Here is a 24,134-nt window from a genome sequence, read left to right on the forward strand (position 1 = left end):
AAATGATTTGGAAAGATATTAAATCGGCAAACAGCCAACTACGATATCGTATCAAAAATGAGCGATTTTTATAAGAAAACTAGCTTCTTAAAAACCGTGGGTTTTTTGGAACTAGTCTTAGAAATAGCGTGCTTTGCCATAAGACATCTTTTTGTGACAGATAAGTTGAAATAAATTATTTAAAACGGATCTCATTTCGACTGTCGAAGATTATTTTTTATAGGGAGACGAACATACGACCCAACTGATGGTAAGTGATTACCATCGCTTACAGACTCCGGCCATGCCAGGGGCACAGCCAAGTCGCTGTCTACCACGCTACGCAGATGTTATGTTTTTTTTTCCTACCTAGCCTTGAGAGGCTATGTCAGCGTAACCAAACAAATAGGCGAGCTCACGGGGCTCAAACCTAACGACGTTGGTAACACTAGCCCTAGCAAGAGCCGTGCTTCGCAGAATCTACCACCGGATCGGAAACGCGACCCGCTGAGAAGATCCGGCGAGAAACTCAGTGGGCTGTGTCTGTGGGTTAATTTACTCGCCGAGCCCTTCAAAAGCGACGGGTTCGACGAGAAAGGTAACCAGTGCTTGAAGTACCTAAAAGCTTCGTTGCCGGATCGGGAGGATTCGAAATGACGTAGATGTTAAGTGCCTGCGAGGTGCGTTATATATTGGCTTCTATCAATACGCTCTGAGTGCGTTTGTTGTCATCATTGTAAGGACAGAGAATATACGGACTTTTTTTTTATTTTTTTTATTGCCCTTGTAGGCAGACGAGCACACGGCCCAACTGATGGTGAGTGGTTACCGTTGCCCATGGACTTCAGCAACGCCAGGGGCAGAGCCAAGCCGCTGCCTACCGCTTAATACTCTCCCCAAGCCTCGTTTGAAGAAGGACATGTCATAGCGCTCGCGAAACGCCGTGGAGAGGAGCTCATTCTAAAGCCGGATGGTACGTGGCAAAAAATACCTCTGGAAGCGCACTGTGGATGACCGCAGTGGCTCCAAGTAGTATGGATGAACTCTACTCAGATGGCGGGCGGTGCGATGGTAAAAATGAGATGACGGTATCATCTCAAACAATTCCTCAGAGCAGTCATAGAACAAGAAAGAAAAAATATATATATATAACAAGAAAGTATACAAATATCTGGACATATAGATTTAGCATTACAGTCTGCAACAATATACAGCGGCTCAATACAATAGGCTATTCGTTTTATTAAACTAAATGACGTCACATCTCGGCGGCCCGTCACGTCCGTCACCGCTGTCTTTTACTTCTTTTTAGCTTTCCACTGAAAACGGTTTCGTAATAAATGTAACACTGACAGTGAAATCATTCTTAGCTTGTTTTGGAATTGGGAGGAAATACATTGTACTAGAGGTCCACCCAGAGGAGGAAAATTTGTGTGGAGTTGGAACAGCTTTGCTTCGTTTCTCGCTAGGGGCGCTGTTTTAACTCCACTCAAATTTGAGTTAACTTTCACGCGATCGAGAAGTTAAAAAACTCGCACTAAGCACACATTACTTATTGGTAATATCAGAATACAGAAACAAAAGGATTTTTAATGTTCTTCTTAGAGTTTCATTTAGTTATTTTTTATGGCTTTGGTAGTTGTACGAGCTCACCGCCCACCTTAAGTGGTTACTGGAGCCCATAGACATCTACAACGTAAATTCCGCCCACCTTGAGATATGAGTTACGACGGCTGCCCCACCCTTCAAACCGAAACGCATTACTGCTTCACAATAGAGATAGGCAGGGTGGTATCTATCCGTGCGAACTTAAAGGACGTCCTACCACCAGTACAGTTACTCTATTATATAATATAAAATTTATCTATAATATAATATTTTCTAATAGACTCGACGCATCGACTTCAAGGCGAGATCCGAAAAGAGCATCTTAAAGGTATATAGGAGAAAAAAAGTAGAGCAACATCCGTTGTGCATAAAATTTACTCTCAAATCAACATAAAAACGTGAAACTCGGAAAACGAATTTCTTGCGTAGCCGCGAGTCGGCAATGTTGGCTGGCTAGTTGAGAGCCGCAACTAGCGTGTTTTTACTTAAATGTTTCTACTATTGAGCTATTCAAACTATCTTCGGAAACATAAGGTCGCATTTTACATCTTATGGGACGATGCGGAGGGTTACCATAATCGGGAAAAAACGTCCGTAACGTAAGATTCTTATTAGTAATGCACACAGTGTACGACTTACATACGGTGTACGATTTAACTTTGTGATAACGTACAAAAAATAACATATCTTTTTATCATTCATTGACCACGATCTCAGAGGGTTCGTTTGCGCAATAAACTAACTCTTACGCAAACAACCGTGAATGAAGTGTACCACAATAAGTTTGCACGTTACCGAATGACCTTGGGTTGTTGTGAAACCTCCAGTTTTATTTTCTTTATACCTCGAATAGAACTTTAAATTAATATTTTTATAATAAGGAACTTCGTTCCTATCCGGTGTCCCACGACACCACACACACTTTTTTTTAATACCTTTTATTTATGTGTGTTTCATTTATTCCACAAAATATTATCGTAAAAATCATCGCTTCGATATCTTTATTAGACAAGAACCAATTTAAAATGATCAATCTCCAATCATGGAAATGTCATTATCACTCAGACGTTAAGAACTATGTTATGTCGATGAAAATGATTTCGGAGGCCGCACTAGTCTGGTGGCAAAAACCAGTGCTATCTGAAGGGTGGCATCTTCAATATCGCATGACATGATTATCGAACTCGTGTCTCGCCCGTTCTGATGATACCTGTCATTTCGGAACATTCTTTTAAAGTCAATATTACAGTGCAACATAATTAAAAAAAGAATAGGCAGTAAGTTTCCTGTTATTAGAACTTTAAAACAGGACGACGGACTGCGTCGTGGCAGAACCGGTAGGGTGGTGCCCGGTTCACACACATCACTCCTGCCGGTAAAGCCCAGTACCTACCTACACATTTTTTATTTATTGCATTTATGGGTGGACGAGCTTAGAGCCCACCTGGTGTTAAGTGCTTACCGGGGCCCATAGGCATCTACAATGTAAATACCGCCAACCACTTTGAGATATGAGTTATAAGGTCTCAGTATAGTTACAACGGCTGTCCCACTCTTCAAACCGAAACGCACTACTGCTTCATGGCAGAAATAGGCAGGGTGGTGGTACCAACACGTGCGGACTCACAAGACGCCCTACCACCAGTAATTACGCAAATTATAATTTTACGGGTTCGGTTTTTATTGCACGATGTTATTCCTTCACCGTGGAGGTCAATCGTGAACATTTGTCAAGTACGTATTTCATTAGAAAAATTGGTACCCGCCTGCGGGATTCGAACACCGTTGCATCGCTAGGTACGAATACACCGAACGTTTTATCCTTTAGGCCACGACGACCTCAAAACATTCAACCTGATAGTGTTTTGTTGTCAGTATTGTGGAACGGGAAACCGCTTATTTACCATTCAAAGCTGGCTTAGCCTAGCTTTGTACAAACTTTGCATGTTTCCGATCAATCGAAAGTGAGATTTAGAAAGGGTTCGCTTATAAAAACTCTATCTTATTTAAAATACATTTTAGATTTATTTTATAAAATCTTATTTAATCTTTTGTTTGTTTATTGACGCCTCGTGTAGCATATATGGAATGCATCCTTAGAAATGAGGCCTTCGTAAATACTTACTAATAACTGTTAAAACTAAATCAGTTATCTTTACAAGACTATCACAGGAAGAGTGTAAATGTCTAGAAATTTTAGTGTAGGTTTACAAAAAAAAGCATTTTATGTTTTCCGATTTGTAGGCGCGCAAATTCAATATCTGTCATAGTTTCAAAAGTACTTAGAGAATAAATACCAAAAATAGTACTTTGCTATTTTGATTTTATCTATGTCTACATAAATAGGGTGTATACAAATCAAAATGGATTATTAAAGATTTCTATAGCAAAATAGTAAAATCTGACTATTTTTGTATTTTGTTTATTGATAACACAAAGATTCGATCTATGACAAACAGAGGACAAAATGATACTTGAGAAGCTTTTTCACCTAAAGAAACACATATAATTAAAACATTAGATCACGCTCGTCAAAATGGACTAATTAAAAAAATACTTTTAGTCATAGTACCTGCCAAAATACGAAAGGTAAGGTGTGACTGTTAACAAGTATATAGTGTCTTTCATATTATATTTAACATGATCATAGCGTGGCGTGCTCTCTATACAGAGAATATCTTAATTATAATAAATTTTTTGTTCGACATACGTGGAAACCACATTTAAAAAAATATTTCAATAATTTGACAAGCGTGTTTTACTTTAAATGTGAATGTAACATATATTTTAAAATTCCTTTTATAAAAATCAATTAAACAACTGCGAATATACTTTCAATTTAAACATTCGTCCGTTATTCCGACGGCCGGGTCAATGGGTCGATAATTGTTATCGATAAATCTTAATTGTAACAATTTGAAGACCGCTGGCTTACCTCTCGGACTGTATCCTTCGGCGATGGAAGCGGTCGTCAGCATAACCAAGAAAATAACACAGACACTAAACGCCATTGAAAATATTATTTATAGTTTCATGACTCCACTTAAATTTAAATATACTGATATTTATTTTTAATTAAAAAAAAAGGGAACTTATAGTGACGCGAAACTAAAGAAATGTTTCGAACATTTTAATTAAAATAATATTTTCCGAAATTTTGTAATTTAAAATTCAAATGTTCTTGCATCGTTATTTTAATGCAGCTCAACAAAACGCGGCGGAGTGGACGATGGTTTTTTTTTTTATACTTTTTTATTCCCCGAATGTGACAGTAAAAGTGATCGGTTTTATTATAATAAAATACGTCCGCAATGAGCGAGTACCGAATTAGAAATGTCTCGGTAAAAAACATTCGGTCGGTCACCGCGTTGATTATTGACTAACGTTAATGTTATAGTTTTTTACAGCGCGGCGCCGGCGCTTGCGTCTTAGCCCCCACCGGGAAAACTTAGCCGCTCAGCTATTCACAAACGAGTTAAATATGTACTAGAGGTCCCGCAGTAGTCGAAATTCGACTATAATTAATTGAAATTGTAAGTTTGTACACTCTTATGATTGTATTTTATACTTCTATAATCACAAATTTCGCCAAGACTACACTATACAAAAATATTAACAAAGAAAAACAATATTTAATCTCAATTTGACAACAGACGTCAAGAACAAAAGATTGACAATAAATAGTATGCATGCGTGTGTGTGTCAAATACATGGTATGTAGTGTGTGTAATGTTTTCTTTATTGATTTAATGTATGTATCTTTTATGCATTATTTGAAAAAAATATTAGCATTGTGCACTTCTTCTCTATATTCTCTATAATTGTGGAAAATTTCATACTCCTCCGTCCGCGCTATTTTCGTAAAAAGGGATACAAAGTTTTTGCTTCACGTATTAATATATAGATATATATATTTATAAATCACGATGAGCCGTAACATTTAATATTTATCCGAGATGAGCTTGTAAACATTATTTATTGGTTTACTTTTTTGATCTTTAACTAATCTTAGTTAACTGTAGAGATGTAGTGAGAAACTATTTTCCTTCGGGAAAACTCGGATTTTTATTGGAATACGATGACACATGAACTGTCAATGAATGATCGTATTAAATGATTGACATTTTCATTTTCATTAATATGGAACTTTATTGTTTAGTGGCAAATGTCAAAATGAAAATATCAAATTGTACTGAAGCTACTTGGGAAAGCACGATAAATACGAACTTTTCCGAAAAAACCCGAAGGAAAATCTTTTCCCACTATATCTATAAATAGTACCTAAGCGCTGCGCCGATATAACATATTTTTAAAATTTAAACTAGTAGGTATTGATAGATTATTTTTCTGAATTTGATACACGTCTGTAATTGTGTACGAGATTATAGCAGAGACAAGTCGAACTTCTAACAACGCTCATAAATATTTTTATAGGCAATAGCCGTGTCCTTAGTATTGGCCTTATAGATATACGACGTTAGTCATTTGACCCCAGGTGAGATGTAAGCTTAGTTGCCATAGAACGAATGAAAAAAAAAAAAAAAGCACAACGAAATTCCCGCTATTTTTTTTATTTTTTTTATTGCTTTATGTGTGGGCGAGCTCACAGCCCACCTGGTGTTAAGTGGTTACTGGAGCCCATAGACATCTACAACGTAAATGCGCCACCCACCTTGAGACATAAGTTCTAAGGTCTCAGTATAGTTACAACGGCTGCCCCACCCTTCAAATCGAAACGCATTACTGCTTCACGTCAGAAATCTGAAACAAACCTAACGATTACCATAATTTATTGCGTACTGTAAAAAAGTCCTCAGTAGGTAGGAATTGCTATATGTATAATATTTTAAATCTAATTAGTTTTTTTAAATAATAATATCTTTATATGTTAATACGTGAAGCAAAACTTTGTACCTTTTTTTTTACGAAAATTGCGTGGACCAAGGAGTATGGAATTTCCCATACTTAAAGAGAATATAGAGAAGAAGTCTTAATATATATTTTTTATTATGGAAAAAAAAATTAATACAATTAAAAAAACTTTCACACATCACCATGTCAAACTTTTGTTATTGCTTAAAGTCTGTAGTCAAATTGAGAATAGATTAAAATTGTTTGTTTTTAATATTATTTGTCTATAGTGTAGTCTCGGCGAAATTTGTGATTATAGAAGTATAATAAATCGTCTTTAACAATAGAACCATAATAATGTTCAAACTTATAATTTCAATTAATTATAGTCGAATTTCGACTACTGTGGGACCACTTATTATAATTTTACAAGCACAAAAACCACTTAATGGTCGAACTTGTGTAAGCCGTGCACGCCACTTCAATACCACCAGTAAATACTTGCTAGCAAGCTTACTAAGTTACGTCACTTATAGAGAGTGAAATGATACTCGATAGCGCGGCGCGAACTCTATGTAATTATGTAGAGCGACTCTATATAGAGTATCTGTAGCTGTGTTTATCATAATAGAAGAAATCTGGTGAAAATCTGAACCGCATTTACACGATAATCATTGAAACATACAAGCCTCGATTGTCTTTGGTAAACAAATAAGTTAATGTGTTTTTAAGGACACACACACTGTAACTATACTGAGACCTTAGAACTCATATCTCAAGGTGGGTGGCGGAATTATTTGTAGATGTCTATGGGCTCCGGTAACCACTTAGCACCGGGTGGGCTGTGAGCTCATCCACCCATCTATGCAATAAGAAAAACATGAAAGATTTAACTAATGAAAAAATATTTAGAAACACACAAGGTATCTTATCTTCGAGGTCCTTTTTAGGTACAATTATCTTTCGCGTGAAATATTCCCAAAACGCTATCAAGTGTCCCCTTGCAAGAGGAGGAAAGGATGAGAGAGGAGGTTTAAGGAGCTTGTTACTGCTTCGATAGATATCAATAATATAAAACGAGTTAGTAGATAGAGTCTATTCAAAGCGTATGAGGACATTAATTTGCTCTATTATAGTGCGGTTTAAACTTAAATAAAACTTTCCCCTAATTAATGATGGAGTAATACCTAAAAAGGAAGTTATATGTTTTTAGTGTTCATATCACATTATTAACACTATATTTTAAATGTAAAAGTACAACTTAAATTGAATATGCAATTTCGAAAAGGGCACATGTCGCATATTTTGTCAAATACGTTTTTTTTTTTTTTATTGAAAGATTACTGGTGGCCCGAAGGCATTTCCGGTTTCACCAGGACAGGTGGGTGAGCAAATGCTCAGCCAGGAGGGGTGGGATTTGCTAACAACTGCCCGAGCGCCTCCGAAGGAGACCTAACAACTCAAGAGCAATTGCTTTGTAAATGAATCTACTACCGGATCGGAATCGCGACCCACTGAGAAGATCCGGCGAGAAACTCAGCGGGCTGATGCATGGGTAATCAAATACGTTTATTCATATACGTCTAGTTTTGAGGCTTACCTACACCCATTTTATAATATTATAATTCCAGTAATATTCAATTGCTAATTAACACTAAAATATATCTCAAAAGTTAATATTTTAAATTTTACACTGCTTTAGAAAATAATCAGTTTTTTTCATTTTCTGAACATTTTAAATTTTCAGAGATGTGCCCTTTTCGAAATTGCATATTCAATTATATATACGATACGTGAATACCAAAGAAAGTGCCATACTATACTCTACATTGTAGAGTTTAAAGTTGTCCTTAGTTGATGAGAGTGAACGCTCGAAGGGACATAATATAACTAGCTTGAAGAATTACCAACCGCTATCCATCGACTCTTGATAGAGCTGTTACAATGACAGACGTAGATCACTGTTAGTGATTGTCTTCACGGAATTGCTCTACCAATCTGGTTATTATTTACCAAGGAATCGTTATAGGCACTGGTGAGCACAATGTTGTTAAATTTTATTCGTTCAAATTATCATAATAAAACTGAGTATATGAAAATGATAGGAATGGCCGTTGACAGATTGGAATCCTGGATGTCTGGAGAGGTACTCGTAGTGCTTTGAATCACAATTTACTTAATACACTCTTCTATAAAAAGAAAATTCAATGCATTGTAGAGTTCTTAGAACAATCTACCATTATATTACAAAGTATGAGGTCAATGAACTGCCGTTTTGACACTATAATTGATACTCTAGCCTCATGCAGTGTGGTCAAGCGGGAGTGTGGTCCACGGTCTCCAGGAAGCAAAAAAAAAGGTGTGAAGTCGTTCACATAAATACCCATAAACAATTAAATGATCAATTTATCAGCATAATAGGTCGAAACTAAGGGATACGGTATGGATTGCCATGTTATTATCTTGTCAGTTTTCGGACATCAAAACTTATTAATTTTTTTTTATTAAGGACTATATGTACATTTTTACAAGGAATTTTATAGGAATATTTAAAAATATGTTATAGCGCCATCTTGTGGATAACTTGAAAGGCAACTAGCAACTTTTCGATTCGATCGATTTAAACAAAGCCTCACGCGTAGTTCATGTAAATACCAACAGAGGCGCTAGTATCGTTTTGGTTTAGAAGCGGAATGAAGGCCTCGATCACGCTATCTCTTTTCGGCTCGTAAAAGTTTGGCTCGTGCGAAAGAGATGTTACACTAAGTATCAATGGAACGAATTGTAAGCGACGTAAACAGCTAAGTTTGTCAGTTGGGTAGCGTAATCCACGGTGGCCGATATTAGCTCGTAAAACTTAAAGACAAACGTAAATTTACGAATGTAACTCAACAATGACATCGTAGTTAATTAACTAGTTCATTAATTTGTTAGGTTAATATTTGTTTCGTGTCTTGTGGTGTTTTTATGTGAAATTTAGTGCGTAACGGTAAAGTGCATTGTGAACTTTGTGGGTCTTAGAACTACACAAGACATACCTCGGCGAGTGAACTCGCGGAGCCCGTTTTTGACAAAAATACGTAATGAAACGTCATTCGTGATTATTTCCGTACTCGATTTTAAGAAACGGTAAGTTGTGCTATTTACATGAAAATAACAAAAAAAAAGCTAAAACGAATTCAACAGGTAAGAAATATACGGGCGGATTCGATCATGGTTTTTACCAATACAATAAGGTTTTATGATTATTATTTTTTCGGCAAACCGGTTAGATATTTTGCCATTCTCGATTTATGATTCACGATAGTTCAAGACACACGTTGAATGCATATTTAAGAGCATTCGACCTTGCCTGTACAGAGATCCGTGTGACATTCTCCCGTTGTTTGGCACGTTTGTAACCAAGGAGAAATTCACGGTGCTATTTCAGATATTTCGTAATCCCAACAAGCGTATGGATAAGGCTATATTGCTGGTAATTAATGTTGTCACAGTTAGTCGTAACAGTATTGCACGTCTGCTCTTAGCCTTTTGGGTGTAACGTGGAGAAATAGCTTAATATGCTATCTATTCATAGTTTTACGGATGTTTAGGAATTACCAGTTCCACAAAGAGATTGATGCTCTCTGTCTTACCGTATGTTCCGTGTGCAATCCTCTGAATCACTAGAGGAGATCTTTGCTGTTTTTTTTTAACATCACCCCTTCTGCCAACAAAGCATAGATCGACTCTACTACTTTTTAATTCATTCACAGTGCGTTTCTCGAGGGTATTTTACCGGTTATCGTTCTCGCCGCACCCGTAGCTTACGACGAAGGGCTCGCCGAGTAAATTAAACCACAGACACAGCCCACTGAGTTTCTCGTCGGATCTTCTCAGTGGGTCACGTTTCCGATCTGGTGGTAGATTCTGCGAAGCACTGCTCTTGCTAGGGCTAGCGTTAGCAACGTCGTCAGGTTTGAGCCCCGTGAGCTCACCTACACGCTAGAGTAAAATTGCAATAGCCTCTCAAGGCTATCAGCTTAGAAAGGAAAAAAGTGGCTATTTTTGCCACGTACTGAACTCTCTAAGAATTTGGACATGTCCTCATTCACAGGAGCCTTTCAAAAAAGCCATTGCCGGTCGGCAGTGCCTTAGCTGTTCCTCTGGCATGACTGATACCCAGTAGCCTAACTACTTAAAACTATAACATCGCTTGTGAATGCTGTCATCCTGCGTGAGACATTGTCTATGGTATAATTTGTATAACAGCTTTCCCAACTCATCAAATCAAAAGGCATGACTGCTTCGCGCCCCAAAATGAGCAGAGTGATAGTACCTACCGATGCGGGCTTAAAATACACTATACCTTCAGAAATGACCCAACTTAAGCCTTTGGCAAAATTACTCGTAATTTTAATTACACGAAGATATTCCTTCATAATCGTAGTTATTCTTGAACATATAATAATATGTTTAGTACGTATTTCATTACAAAAATTGGTACGGAACTCGCCTACGCAATTCCAGCACCGGAACGGTCGCATCGCTCGATACGAGTCTTATCTTTCAAGCCACGATGACTCCAGAAACGTTCATCAATCGAAAATTTCTCCTAGAGATCCCCAAAACAGCCGGCATTTAGAGAGACTGTCCATCTTCTTCTAAATAACTGTTATAAGCAGAGGCATAAAACTTATCCGATGTAAAAACGTACCGAATAACACGTTTACTTCGCTTCATTTATTCTTTTGCAACGAAAATTAGCATTATGTTTCAATATTATTAGAAATATCAAAGGTAAGTCGCTTAAAACCAATTGAGGCTGGTATTGAAGTTATATAGTAGCACAGTACACAAACATATTTGGAGGTAATAGAACGATACATCATATATCTGGAAAGTTTCAATGTCGAGAAACAAAGGTTTTTTTCCTACCTATGCTGATAGCCTTGAGAGGGTATTTCAGCTTCACCCTAACGTATGTAGGTGAGCTCACGGGGCTCAAACCGGAGTGTTGCTAACACTGACCCTAGCGAGAGCAGTGCTTCGCAGAATCTACCACCGGATCGGAAACGCAACCCACTGAGAAGATCCGGCGAGAAACTCAGTGGGCTGTGTCTATGGGTCAATTCGCTCGTCGAGCCCTTCGTCGCAAGAGACGGGTTCGACGAGGACGGTGACCGGACCAAACGCTGCTTACCGTCTCTAGCTCAGGAAATCCTCAGACATGCATCTTAAATTAAACAGACACAGCGAGAGACAATACTTCTTCCCCGGTAACCATACTCGTCGAACTCGACAAAGAGGTCGACGTGCAATCTAACCCGTGCATCAGCCCGCTGAGTTTCTCGCCGGATCTTCTCAGCGGTTCGCGATTCCGATCCGGTAGTAGATTTATTCGCAAAGCAGTTGCTCTTGAGTTAGGTCTCCTTCGGAGGCGCTCGGGCAGCTGTTAGCAAATGCCACCCCTCTTGGCCGAGCCTTTGCTCGCCCACCGGTCCTGGTGAAACTGGAGGCCTCCGATCCACCAGTAATCATTCAATCACAAAAAACATTGTTCGTTTGCCAAAGTCTAAGAACTAACAATTAGTTTCGTCTTCTTTTTATCCTTTTGGTACAAGTCAGGATATTAGAGCGAACCTATAAAATTATTGTATTTGATTGATCCTTGATGCGTTTGCAAATTGATGCGTTTTAGTTAATCGGATTTCTCGAACATATTTCCGTTATATAGAAATAAACACACATATATAAACATTCATACTAAGTTTATAAAATAATGTTAAAAAGATTTTTTTGGTATATTTACTTACTTAATGCAAAATTCTCTTTTATGCTTAGTGCAGCTATTACGGTCTTCTGTTGTTAGATGTTTTGACCTTTAGATACAATACTGACATCAACTTGACGAACTTGAATTCGAGGATCTTAAAAATGTTCGCATAAATATGTTCAACGGATTTAGAATCTCGTACCTACTAATATTATAGAGCTGAAGAGTTTGTTTGTTTGAACGCGCTAATCTCAGGAACTACTGGTTCGATTTGAAAAATTCTTTCAGTGTTAGATAGCCCATTTATCGAGGAAGGCTAACCAAATTTGTTCTAAAATAAAGTATTAGAACTATTCCACGCGAACGAAGTCGCGGGCAAAAGCTAGTCAATTAATATATGAAAATTGAAATCTCGGTTAAGCGATTTTATGCTTGAAATGTCAGGGTACACTATAATATTGAGGGTTGAAAGGCTATTTGGTTTTAGCGACAGTTTTGCAATGTTACAAGAGCCATTAAAGTTTAAAATTTAGAAAATATATTGTAAGAAAAAAGCACTTCTTCAGCTACATATTTCAATGGAGTAAACTTTATTAATTTTATTACTGAGATGGGTGGACACAGCCCACCTGGTGTTAAGTGGTTACTGGAGCCCACATCCATCTAAAACGTAAATGCGCCACCCACCTTGAGATATAAGTTTTAAGGTCTCAGTATAGTTACAACGGCTGCCCCATCCTTCAAATCGAAACGGATTACTGCTTCACGGCAGAAACAGGCAGGGCGATGGTACCCACCCGCGTGGACTCACAAGAGGTCCTACCACCAGTAAACGCACCTCGCAGGCACTTAACATCTACGTCATTTACGGATCCTCCCGATCCGCTAACGGAGCTTTTAGTTACCTCAAGCACCGGTAATCGTTCTCGTCGAACCCGTCACTTACGACGAAGGGCTCGGCGAGTAAATTAACCCACAGACCCCATAACCATAACCAGTAAGTTATGTGTGCATTACTAATAAAAATCTTACGTTACAGACGTTTTTTCCCGGTTAGGGTACCCCCCACCCCCGCATCGTACCATAAGGAACTTCGTTCCAAAATCGCACATTTTCCTAATTTGAATTTGAAATCTTCTTTAAAATTTAAACTTTTAATGATATCAAAACCAGCCAGATACAAATAGTATAGCCAAAGTGATTTTATTACAAGTTCATACATATTATAATTCGAAAAGAGTTTTATCCCGTCTTATTATGTAATAAGAAATCACTATTTGATAACTAGATCGAAAATTATGGTTGTATTGTTTTGAGACGGGCGGTGGGGCAGAAAAGTCTAACAAATATAATCTAAGTCTAACAATAGATACCCGTGTACTGGCGAAATTCACAAAGCATCTAAAGTTAGTGTACCGTTGCATTTCATACGCTAAATATTCATGACGCACTCATTAACGTCTCGAAGACGAACGGGAGTATTGAGGTCGATTACAAAAATTCCACTGAAAAAATCTCAGTAAATGACCAGCATTTCACTGAGATTATATTTCATCCCATATCATCTCATCTCATTTCATTTAATTTCATCCCAGTTGATTAATGACTCAAATTAATCATCTTCATTACATTTCATTTCACCGCATATTATCATTTTTTATAAAATTAAGAATATAAATTAAAATAAGACATGACTTAAAGGTCTTAGTTACCAGGTCATAAAATTACATTAAAAAAAATACTAGACCAACCACAAGTACGTCTGTTTCCTATTAAATCTAGTTCATTCTCAATCTATTGTGTGTGACGAGGTTATCAATTGCGCGACTCTATCTCGTCGCTCGACACAATTTAGCTAAATTTTAACTCAATTAACAAACACGTAGATTCTAATTATTAAGATTTTAATTTTTAAGGACACGTTTAAAAAAAATACATACGTATTTCTACTCTTTATCGTTTGCGGCTCAACCATTAAATACCTTTGTATATAAATCTATATATTAATACGTGAAGCAAAAACTTTGTATCCCTTTTTACGAAAATTGCGCGGACGGAGGAGTATGAAATTTTCCACACTTATAGAGAATATAGAGAAGAAGTGCATAATGCTAATATTTTTTTTAAAATAATGCATAAAAGATACATTAAATCAATAAAGAAAACGTTACACACACTACATTCCATGTATTTGACGTACACACGCATGCATACTGTTTATTGTCAAACTTTTGTTCTTGACGTCTGTTGTCAAGTTGAAAATAGATTAAATATTGTTTGTCTTTATTAATATTTTTTTATAGAGTAGCCCTGGCGAAATTTGTGATTATAGAAGTATAAAATACAATCATAATAGTGTACAAACTTACAATTCCAATTAATTATAGTCGAATTTCGACTACTGCCGGACCTCTAGTACATAAAAATTACTCAACAAAATGCGGTCGGCGGCTGTCGTATTGGAGCTGCTGCCGGCTGCCAAGGAAAAGGGCCTCACCTATGGGGAGGTCATGGCCCGGGCGCGCGCTAGCGTCGACGTGGATGCTATGGGCGTGGAGGGTGGCCTCCGAGTCCGGCACACCGCCAACGGGGCCCGGTTGCTGGAGTGTCCTGGTGCCAACACCAGTGCGGCCGCGGATAAGCTAGCAACCCGGCTCCGTGAAATCCTACCGGACCCAGAAGTGGTGCGTATAGACAGGCCCGTCAAAATGGCAGAAGTCAAAGTGACGGGCCTGGATGAATGCGCCACAAAGGAGGAAGTGGCCGCTGCCATTGCATCGCAGGGCAATTGCGCCCTCACGCAGGTCAGGGTGGGAGAGCTGCGAAGCTCTTACTCTGGAGCCTTCACTGCGTGGGCGCGTTGCCCTATGCAGGCGGCCACGCTCCTGGCTACGCCTCCACAAGGTCGGCCCGCCGACTCACCAGGGAGGCTGCGCGTGGGCTGGGTGATGGCCCACGTGCAGTTACAGAAGGCCCGCCCCTGGCGATGCCTCCGGTGCTTCGGCACCGGGCACGGCCTCGCCAGGTGCCCATCGGCCGTGGACCGCAGCGGGCTTTGTTTCCGCTGCGGCCAGCCAGGACACAAAGCGGTCTCCTGCGCAGCCGCCGCGCCACACTGCGTGCTATGCGACGCGGCGAAGCGGCGGGCCGATCATCGGGCTGGGGGCCCGGCCTGTCTTTCCGCCCCCTCCTCCACAAAGAGGAGGCGTGGCGGGAAAAAGAAGAAGATAGCAGAGGAAGAGCCGGCTGCGTGTAAAGCAGCCGGCCAGTCAGTTCCCGCCGCGGCCGTCGGGCCGCAAGGTGGGACGGAAGACGAGGGAGCGATGGACGTGACACCTCAATAATGGATCACGTCCATCGCTTCCTCCAAGCCAACGTGAACCACTCCGCCAGGGCGCAGGATCTCCTCGTCCACACCATGGCGGAGTGGTTCATCGACATCGCGATCGTTGCGGAGCCATACTTCGTACCTCCCGACCGGGAGGATTCCTGGGCCGGAGATGTTGATGGCTCCGTGGCGATCGTGATGCGACAGTCAGCGGCGCTACCCCCCCTTGGAATGGTGGCCAGGGGATCCGGGTACGTCGTAGTTAGGGTCAATGAAACCGTCGTGATCGGGGTGTACTTCTCTCCGAACAGGAGTCTCGCTGAGTTCGAACGGTTCCTGGGTGGGCTCGAGGCGTTGGTTCATCGCTTCGAGTCTCGCCCGGTGATACTGGCGGGGGACCTCAACGCTAAATGTACAGCGTGGGGCTCCCCCCGCACGGACTCGCGCGGCGAGTTCCTGTCGGAGTGGGCTTTCGCGACCGGTCTCTGTCTTCTGAACAGAGGTTCGGTCGCGACCTGCGTGCGGTGGAACGGGGAATCACACGTGGACGTGTCGTTCGCGTCTCCGTCCGCCGCACGCCGTGTCCGTGGCTGGCGTGTTCTCGAGGGGGCGGAGACGCTCTCGGACCATCGGTTTGTTCGATTTGAGCTCTCCGTTTCCACTTTGTTGAATGCGCCGGCCGAAGACGCCCGCGGTGAGGAGGAGCTCCCGCGTAGCGCTCCCCGATCATTCCCACGATGGGCACTGAAGCGCCTGAATAAGGTGCTCGCGGTGGAGGCGGCCACAGTGGCCGCGTGGGCGCCGATGCCCGCGCGTCTAGTGGACGTGGAGTCGGAGGCCGATTGGTTCCGGGGTACGATGCGTCGCGTCTGCGATGCTGCGATGCCCCGGGTCAGTGGCCGCGCCCCACGTGGCGGTGCGTATTGGTGGACGCCCGAGATCGCACTCCTCAGAGAGGAGTGCGTGCGGGCACGCCGCCGAAACGCCCGCCACCGCCGTCGCCGTCTTCGCGGTATGGATTTCGCGGAGGTGGCGGCCCGCTTACATGCCGACTGCCGTGAGAAGCAGGAGGCTCTGCGGCGGGCCATCGGCGAGGCCAAGTCTCAGAGCATGAAAACGCTCCTGGAGACGCTCGATCAGGATCCCTGGGGGCGCCCGTACCAGACGGTACGCAAGAAATTGCGACCGTGGGCGCTCCCGGTGACGGAGCGTCTCCAGCCTCAGCAGCTGCGGGATATTGTCTCCGGGCTATTCCCGCGGATGGAGAGGGACTTTGAGCCCCCCTTCATGGGCGTGCCGCCACGCCTTGACGCGAGCGGTGATGCCCCTGCTGAGGTGGTCCCTCCGAGCATATCGGAGCAGGAGATGCGTGCGGCCGTGTCGAGGATGCGGAGGAAAGACGCGGCCCCCGGCCCTGACGGTGTTCACGGTCGGGTTTGGGATTTGGCCTTCGGTGCCCTTGGGGACCGGCTCGTGCGGCTCTTTGAAGCCTGCCTCGAGTCGGGGCGGTTTCCAAAGCAGTGGAAGACGGGCAGACTTGTTCTGCTAAGGAAGGAGGGACGCCCTGCGGACTCACCTGCGGGGTATCGTCCCATCGTGTTGCTGGACGAGGCGGGAAAACTGCTCGAGCGAGTGGTGGCCGCCCGCATCGTCCAGCACCTGACGGGAGTGGGTCCTGATCTGTCAGCGGAGCAGTTCGGATTCAGGGAGGGCCGCTCGACCATTGACGCGGTGATGCGCGTGCGCGCCCTCTCTGATGAGGCTGTCAGCCGGGGCGGGGTTGCACTGGCGGTGTCCCTGGACATCGCCAATGCGTTCAACACCCTGCCCTGGTCGGTGATCGCGGGGGCGCTGCAGTATCACGGCGTCCCTGCGTATCTCCGTCGGCTGATCGGGTCCTACCTCGAGGATAGGTCGGTCGTGTGCACCGGGCACGGTGGGACGGTGCTCCGCTTCCCCGTCCAGCGCGGTGTTCCACAGGGGTCGGTCCTTGGCCCTCTCTTGTGGAACATCGGCTACGACTGGGTCTTGCGTGGCACCCTAAGCACTCCTCTCCCGGGTCTGAGCGTAGTTTGCTACGCGGACGACACTTTGGTCGTGGCCCGGGGGAGGGACTTGCGAGAGTCTGCCCGTCTTTCCTGCGCGGGGGTGGCCTTCGTCATCGGCAGGATCCGACGGTTGGGTCTGGAGGTGGCGCTTGATAAATCCCAGGCCCTGTTGTTTCACGGGGCCCGGAGAGCGCCGCCTCAGGGGGCCCACCTCGTGATCGGAGGCGTTCGCGTCGAGATCGAGGCAACCGGGTTGCGGTACCTCGGTCTCGTACTGGACGGTCGTTGGAGCTTCCGCGCTCACTTTGAAAGATTAGGTCCCCGACTGATGGCGGCTGCCGGCTCACTGAGTCGGCTGTTGCCGAACGTCGGGGGGCCTGACGTGGTAGTGCGTCGCCTCTACACGGGGGTGGTGCGGTCGATGGCACTGTACGGGGCTCCCGTGTGGTGCCACGCCCTGACCCGTGACAACGTTGCGGCGTTGCGACGTCCGCAGCGCGCGATTGCGGTCAGGGCGGTTCGTGGATACCGCACCGTCTCGTTTGAGGCGGCGTGCGTGCTAGCTGGGACGCCTCCCTGGGACCTAGAAGCGGAGGCGCTCGCTGCGGATTACGCGTGGCGATGCGATCTCCGCTCCAGGGGGGAGCCGCGTCCCGGCGCGGCGGAAGTTCGAGCGCGGAAACTTCAATCTCGGCGTGCCGTGCTCGAGGCGTGGTCTCGCCGCCTGGCGGACCCCACCTACGGGCGACGGACTGTCGAGGCGATCCGCCCGGTCCTCTCGGACTGGGTGAATCGCGACCGAGGACGTCTCACCTTCCGAGCGACGCAGGTGCTCACGGGACACGGCTGTTTCGGTCGCTACCTGCACCTCGTCGCCCGGAGGGAGCCGACGCCGAAGTGTCACCACTGCAGTGGCTGCAACGAGGACACGGCGGAGCACACGCTCGCGTACTGCACCGCTTTCGCGGAGCAGCGCCGCGTCCTCGTTGCAAAAATAGGACCGGACTTGTCGCTTCCGACCGTCGTGGCTACGATGCTCGGCAGCGACGAGTCCTGGCAGGCGATGCTCGACTTCTGCGAGTCCACCATCTCGCAGAAGGAGGCGGCGGAACGGGAGAGGGAGAGCTCTTCTTCCCTCTCGGCGCCGTGCCGCCGCCGTCGAGCCGGGGTTCGGAGGAGGGCGTTTGTCCAGCTCCAGCCCCTATGAGGAGGCAGTCTCCTCCCGGTGATGGTCACGGGGCGACCTAAGGGGGTTGAGGCTGCGCCGCACGCTACCGTCACTCTAGCGCGCTGGCACCAGGAGGACGGGACGGCGCGTCGGCGGCTGCGGACTGCGATGCGGTCCGCATTTTCGTCGTCGCTGTCGTCGCCGAACATACTGTTGAAGAGCAACCCGGTCGGCGGTGTATCGCGTTCCGACCCGGCAGGCTGGTTCTGGCCCAGCGGGGTATCCCGGAACACCAGCGGCACCGCCCGGGCGGCCTGGTAGGGCCGCCGTACCGCGGAGACCGACGTCGTTGGTCGTCGACTATCGCCTCGACGACCCGTCGGTCGGGCGTCCTCGGGGTGGCGCCGCGTGTCTGGTTGTAGTGTTGACCGCGGGAACCCCCCTACTCTGAACGGGTTCTGACCCCGGACGGAGATCGGACGTCGGGTGTAAGAGTGCAGGGGAGTCGTTTAGTGGGTGGGCCCTAAAATCCTTGGGCCCGCGATCTGCTCTCAACACCTGCAGATCGTTGAGTCTCACATACCCCGCGCGCCCCCTAGGCGCGGGGACCTCGTAGGAGGTTCGGCCCCCGGCCCGAAAAAAAAAAAAAAAAAAAAAAAAAAAAAAAAGCCGTTGTAACCATACTGAGATCTTAGAACTTATATCTCAAGGTGGGTGGCACATTTACGTTGTAGTAACCACTAGTAGGCTCAAGTAACCACTTAACACCAGGTGGGCTGTGAGCTCGTCCACCAATCTAAGCAAAAAAAAAAACGATCTCAGAGCGTTCCTTTGCGCAATACACTACTTAACTCTTACGCAAACAACCGTGAATGAAGTGTACCACAATAAGTTCGCACGTTATCGAGTGACCGTGGGTTGTTGCGAAGCCTCTAGTGTTGTTTTCTTTATACCTCGAATATAACTTAAAATTAATATTTTTATAATAAGGAGCTTCATTTCTATTCTATTAGTGAATCTGAATCTAATGAAGAAATTCGATACGTTTTAAAATTATATTACAAAAAAGGTAAAAATGCAACGCAAGCTGCGAAAAAAATTTGCGATGTTTGTGGACCTAGTGCAGTGTTTTTAACCGGTAGGCAGCGGCTTGGCTCTGCCCCTGGCATTGCTGAAGTCCATGGGCGACGGTAACCACTCACCATTAGGTGGGCCGTATGCTAGAATGCCTACAAGGGCAATAAAAAAAGTGTCTGTGAGAGTAGCACAAATTTGGTTTAAGCTTTCTCAATCCGGAAATTTTGAAGTCAAAGATGCACGTCGCTCTGATCGTCCTATTACGGATAAAATGGATGCTATTTTTGAAAAAGTGGAGCGAGATTAACATATCAGTGGTTACGACGTAGCTGAAGAACTGGGAATTGACCACCAACCAGTTTTGGCGCATTTGAAAAAACCGGGTACACAAAAAAGCTCGATATTTGGGTACCTTTTGTGACTCATTTGTGATTCTTTATTACGACGTAATGAAACCGAACCATTTTTGAAGAAGCTGATAACTGGAGATGAAAAGTGAATCACGTACGACAAGAACGTGCGAAAAAGGTCGTGATCAAAGGCCGGTCAGGCTTCACAGACTGTGGCGAAACCCGGGTTAACTCGCAACAAGGTGATGCTGTGTGTGTGGTGGGATCGGAAGGGCATTATTCATTATGAGCTGTTACCACCAGGCAGGACCATCGATTCTGAACTCTACTGCGAACAACTGATGAGATTAAAGTAAGACGTTGAAAGAAAGCGGCCGGGATTAATCCAAAGAAGGGGTGTGGTTTTGCATCATGATAACGCTAGACCTCACACATCTTTAGCCACTCAGCCAAAATTAAGAGAGCTTGGCTGGGAGGTGTTAATGCATCTGCCGTATAGTCCTGATCTTGCACTTTCAGATTTAGACCTGTTTCGGTCTCTTCAGAATTCTTTAGGCAGTGTCAGGTTAACATCACGAGAGGACTGCCAAAACCAATTGTCGCGGTATTTTGATCAGAAGCCCCAAATTTTCTATAGCAAATTGATCACGTCCCTACCTACAAGATGGCAAAAAGTTATCGAACAAAATGGTACCTACATACTTTATTTAAATGTAAATAAACTAGATTAAAAATTTTGAGTTAAGTTTTACGCTATCGTGAACGCTAAAAAATTCACACCAAGCACAATGGAACTTGAAAATTTGACACTTAGCTCCTTTTATGTCCTAAACATTTACTAACGATAGTAAAGTAAGAGATGAAAGGTTGTATGGAAGTCCGTCATTCTCAATGGAATGGAAGTTTCGTCATTTTCGTGGCTCGAATGGCTACAGTTATTAAAAAAAACGTGTTTATGAATAATGAAGATATTTGTGGGAGGAGTTAACTAAATAGTTAAGTGTTAACTGTTCGTCTCGGTACTACATAATATCAATTGTTAAACTATAAAGATATACTTATATGTATAATATAAAAAACAGGCCGCTGTTTTTTCTGAAAGGAAGACACTGGTGGAATTTCAGTCAACTTCTCTTTTTTTTTCCTGCCTATGCTGATAGCCTTGAGAGGCTATTTCAGCTTCTCCTTGACATGTAGGTGAATTCACGGGGCTCAAACCGGGAGTGTTGCTAACATTGGCCCTAGCAAGAGCAGTGCTTCGCGGAATCTACCGCCGGATCGGAAAAGCGACCCACTGAGAAGATCCGGCGAGAAATTCAGTGGGCTGTGTCTATGGGTTAATTCACTTGTCGAGCCCTTTGTCGCAAGCAATGTTAGTGTTTAGGGCGACGTCGACTGTTTAACATTCGGTCCACAGAAACGGGTACAAAACTTCTCTCGTCTCTACACTCTTCTGTTTACAATCACAAATCGTATCTCGTGAAACCCACAGCAATAACAATCATAATGTTTGTTAATAACAAGGTATGAAATATTAAAAACGGTCCATTAAAATGTGGATAGACATTATTTTTAAACTTTCAAAACGATCGTCTTACGTTCGTACGTTAAGATTTTTATTGTCCGCCACAACATGAATTATGCAATTTTATCAATTCTCGTTTTTAAGACGAGAGGTGCCTCGCGACTTTGCTCCAGTTAAATTTGTTATTTAAAAGCGATAAAAAATACGCTTTATTTTCTCAGCATAAAATGTTAATTGTGGTCGTACTTTGGTATATAAATTTCCAGTCGATTTGTAAATATTCGGCCCAGGCTACGAGGCAAAGCAAAGACGCCGTGACCCAAAAAACATATCTTGTCGAATCCCCCGGATCCACTCTCGGTGCTTTTAAGCTCTTCAAACATCGATCATCGTCCTTGTCGAACTCATCCATAGACAAAGCTCACTGGGTTTCTCGCAGGATCTTCTCAACGGGGTCCCGATTCCGATCCGGTGGTAGATTCTGCGAAGCACTGCTCTTGCTAGGACTAGTGATAGCTGTTTAGAGCGTGGACTGTATTTTGTGCTAGCTTCAATAAAAACTAGATTCAGAGCGAAGGCTTTTTATTTTTTTAATGTACAATACATGAACGTACGACCAGAATTTTGTTGTAACTGCCACTAACTGTCTTGCCACACTTATTAGCGTGTTCCTATATTTAAAAACAATCATATAAAATTTTATGTTTACGATTGCCCTAAACAATAGCAATTTTTTATTTATTTATTACCCTTGTAAACAGACAAGCATACGGCCCACCTGATGGTGAGTGGTTACCGTCACCCATGGACTTCAGCTATGCCAGGGGCAGAGCCAAGCCGCTGCGTACCGCTTAATACTCTCCACAAGCCTCGTTTGAAGAAGGACATCTCATAGCGCTCGGGAAACACCGGGAAACAATTTCTATCAGGGTGTGCCCGTGAGCTCACCTACCCGTATGAACGTAACTGGATTAGCTCCTTAGGCTGCCAGCGAAATATACTTTTGCGGAAGACACCGGCAGGACCATGGCAAAGATCTTTGCGAGCTCACAATGCTCTACCGCTACTAGTGACGTCTCTAAGCAACAACGTGACGTCATCACACGTTAGGCTAACAAAGACGACTTCTGTTGCAACTCTCGGGAGCGCATTCAGCTTTCCACGACCCAGTTCGAACCCGGCACCCATTGTCCTGGACTCTCACTTTTCAATGCGGTGTACGGTTGTGAATAGGAATTCAAATTTTGTAACTCGTTTTCACTTTAGTGTCACATACTGCCGTTGTAATACTGAGATACTAGAACTTATATATTTATTTATTTATTTATTTATTTATTTATTTAAGGATTACCGACAGGGTTTACAGTAAGACATAAAATAACATTGACATGTATAGAGCAATTGATAACTGCAACTCTAATTATAGGTAATCACAGCATGCATTACATTAATATATTAATAGATATTTAACAATACTATTAATAATAATAAAAAATTAAAAACAAAAGAAAGACAACAAGGGCAGTAATGCCCGAGTACTCAGACCGAGGCTGAGGCTGAGGTTCAACAACAACTTTTTATAATTTTGTTCTTAAATATTGGAAGGGAATCGCCAAATATGTCAAGGCTTTCAACTTTTCTAACAAGATTATTATAAAGGTTAGTTAGACGAGGAGTAGGTGAGTGCTTGCCTAGATTGGTTCTGCTAAAGCGGGTGCTGAAAAGAGCAACGGGGCGACGAGGTAACCTAGATGGCACCTTCAAAGAGAATTTATTGAGGATGAATTGGGAGTCGACAGTACCGCTCATAACTTGATGTAAAAAACATAAGCCTAACATATCGCGGCGATCACTCAATGTTTGCATTTTAAAATATTTAGCCCTATCAACATAAGATTCAACATAATTAGGCGGCCTAAAACGGTACGACATGTTCACCTGGTGTTCAATAATTACTGGAGCCCATAGACATTTACAACGTAAATGCGCCACCCACCTTGAGATATAAGTTATAAGATCTCAGTATAGTTACAACGGCTGCCCTACCCTTCAAACCGAAACGCATTACTGCTTCACGCCAGAAATAGGCAGGGCGGTGATACCTACCCGTGTGGACTCACAAGAGGTCCTACCACCAGTAATTACGCAAATTATAATTTTGCGGGTTTCATTTTTATGACACGATGTTATTCCTTGACCGTGGAAGTCAATCGTGAACATTTGCTGAGTACGTATTTCATTAGAAAAATTGGTACCCGCCTGGGATTCGAACATCGGTGCATTGCTACAACACGAATGCATCGGACGTCTTATCCTTTAGGCTACGACGACTTTTGGTTACCTACTGGTTTTAAAAATGGTGATAAATGAAAACATTCAAGTGTTGAACATTAAGTGGCAATATTATAGGTACCATTTGAAAAAAGTTTCACTCAATAATCTCAA

General features: G+C 43.4%; 3 protein-coding genes across 3 annotated transcripts in view; 2 read left to right on the forward strand and 1 right to left on the reverse strand.

The window, feature by feature from the left end:
• LOC101746330 (plasma kallikrein) overlaps window positions 1–4,922 on the reverse strand; it is a 32,133-nt gene extending 27,211 nt beyond the window's left edge. The window contains exon 1 of the mRNA XM_038011822.2: window positions 4,523–4,922. Coding sequence (XP_037867750.1) covers window positions 4,523–4,598 — 76 coding nt within the window. The 5' untranslated portion in view covers window positions 4,599–4,922. The remainder of the gene's footprint in view (window positions 1–4,522) is intronic.
• Window positions 1–24,134, forward strand: part of LOC101740450 (uncharacterized) — a 960,210-nt gene that overhangs the window by 558,401 nt on the left and 377,675 nt on the right. The gene's annotated exons all lie outside the window — the stretch shown is intronic.
• Window positions 9,244–24,134, forward strand: part of LOC101746185 (cadherin-87A) — a 68,739-nt gene continuing 53,848 nt past the window's right edge. The window contains exon 1 of the mRNA XM_012689649.4: window positions 9,244–9,567. The gene's annotated coding sequence lies outside the window, so the exon portion shown is untranslated. The remainder of the gene's footprint in view (window positions 9,568–24,134) is intronic.

The sequence above is a fragment of the Bombyx mori genome, chromosome 6, assembly GCF_030269925.1.
Source record: "Bombyx mori chromosome 6, ASM3026992v2".
In the NCBI taxonomy this organism is placed as follows: domain Eukaryota; kingdom Metazoa; phylum Arthropoda; class Insecta; order Lepidoptera; family Bombycidae; genus Bombyx; species Bombyx mori.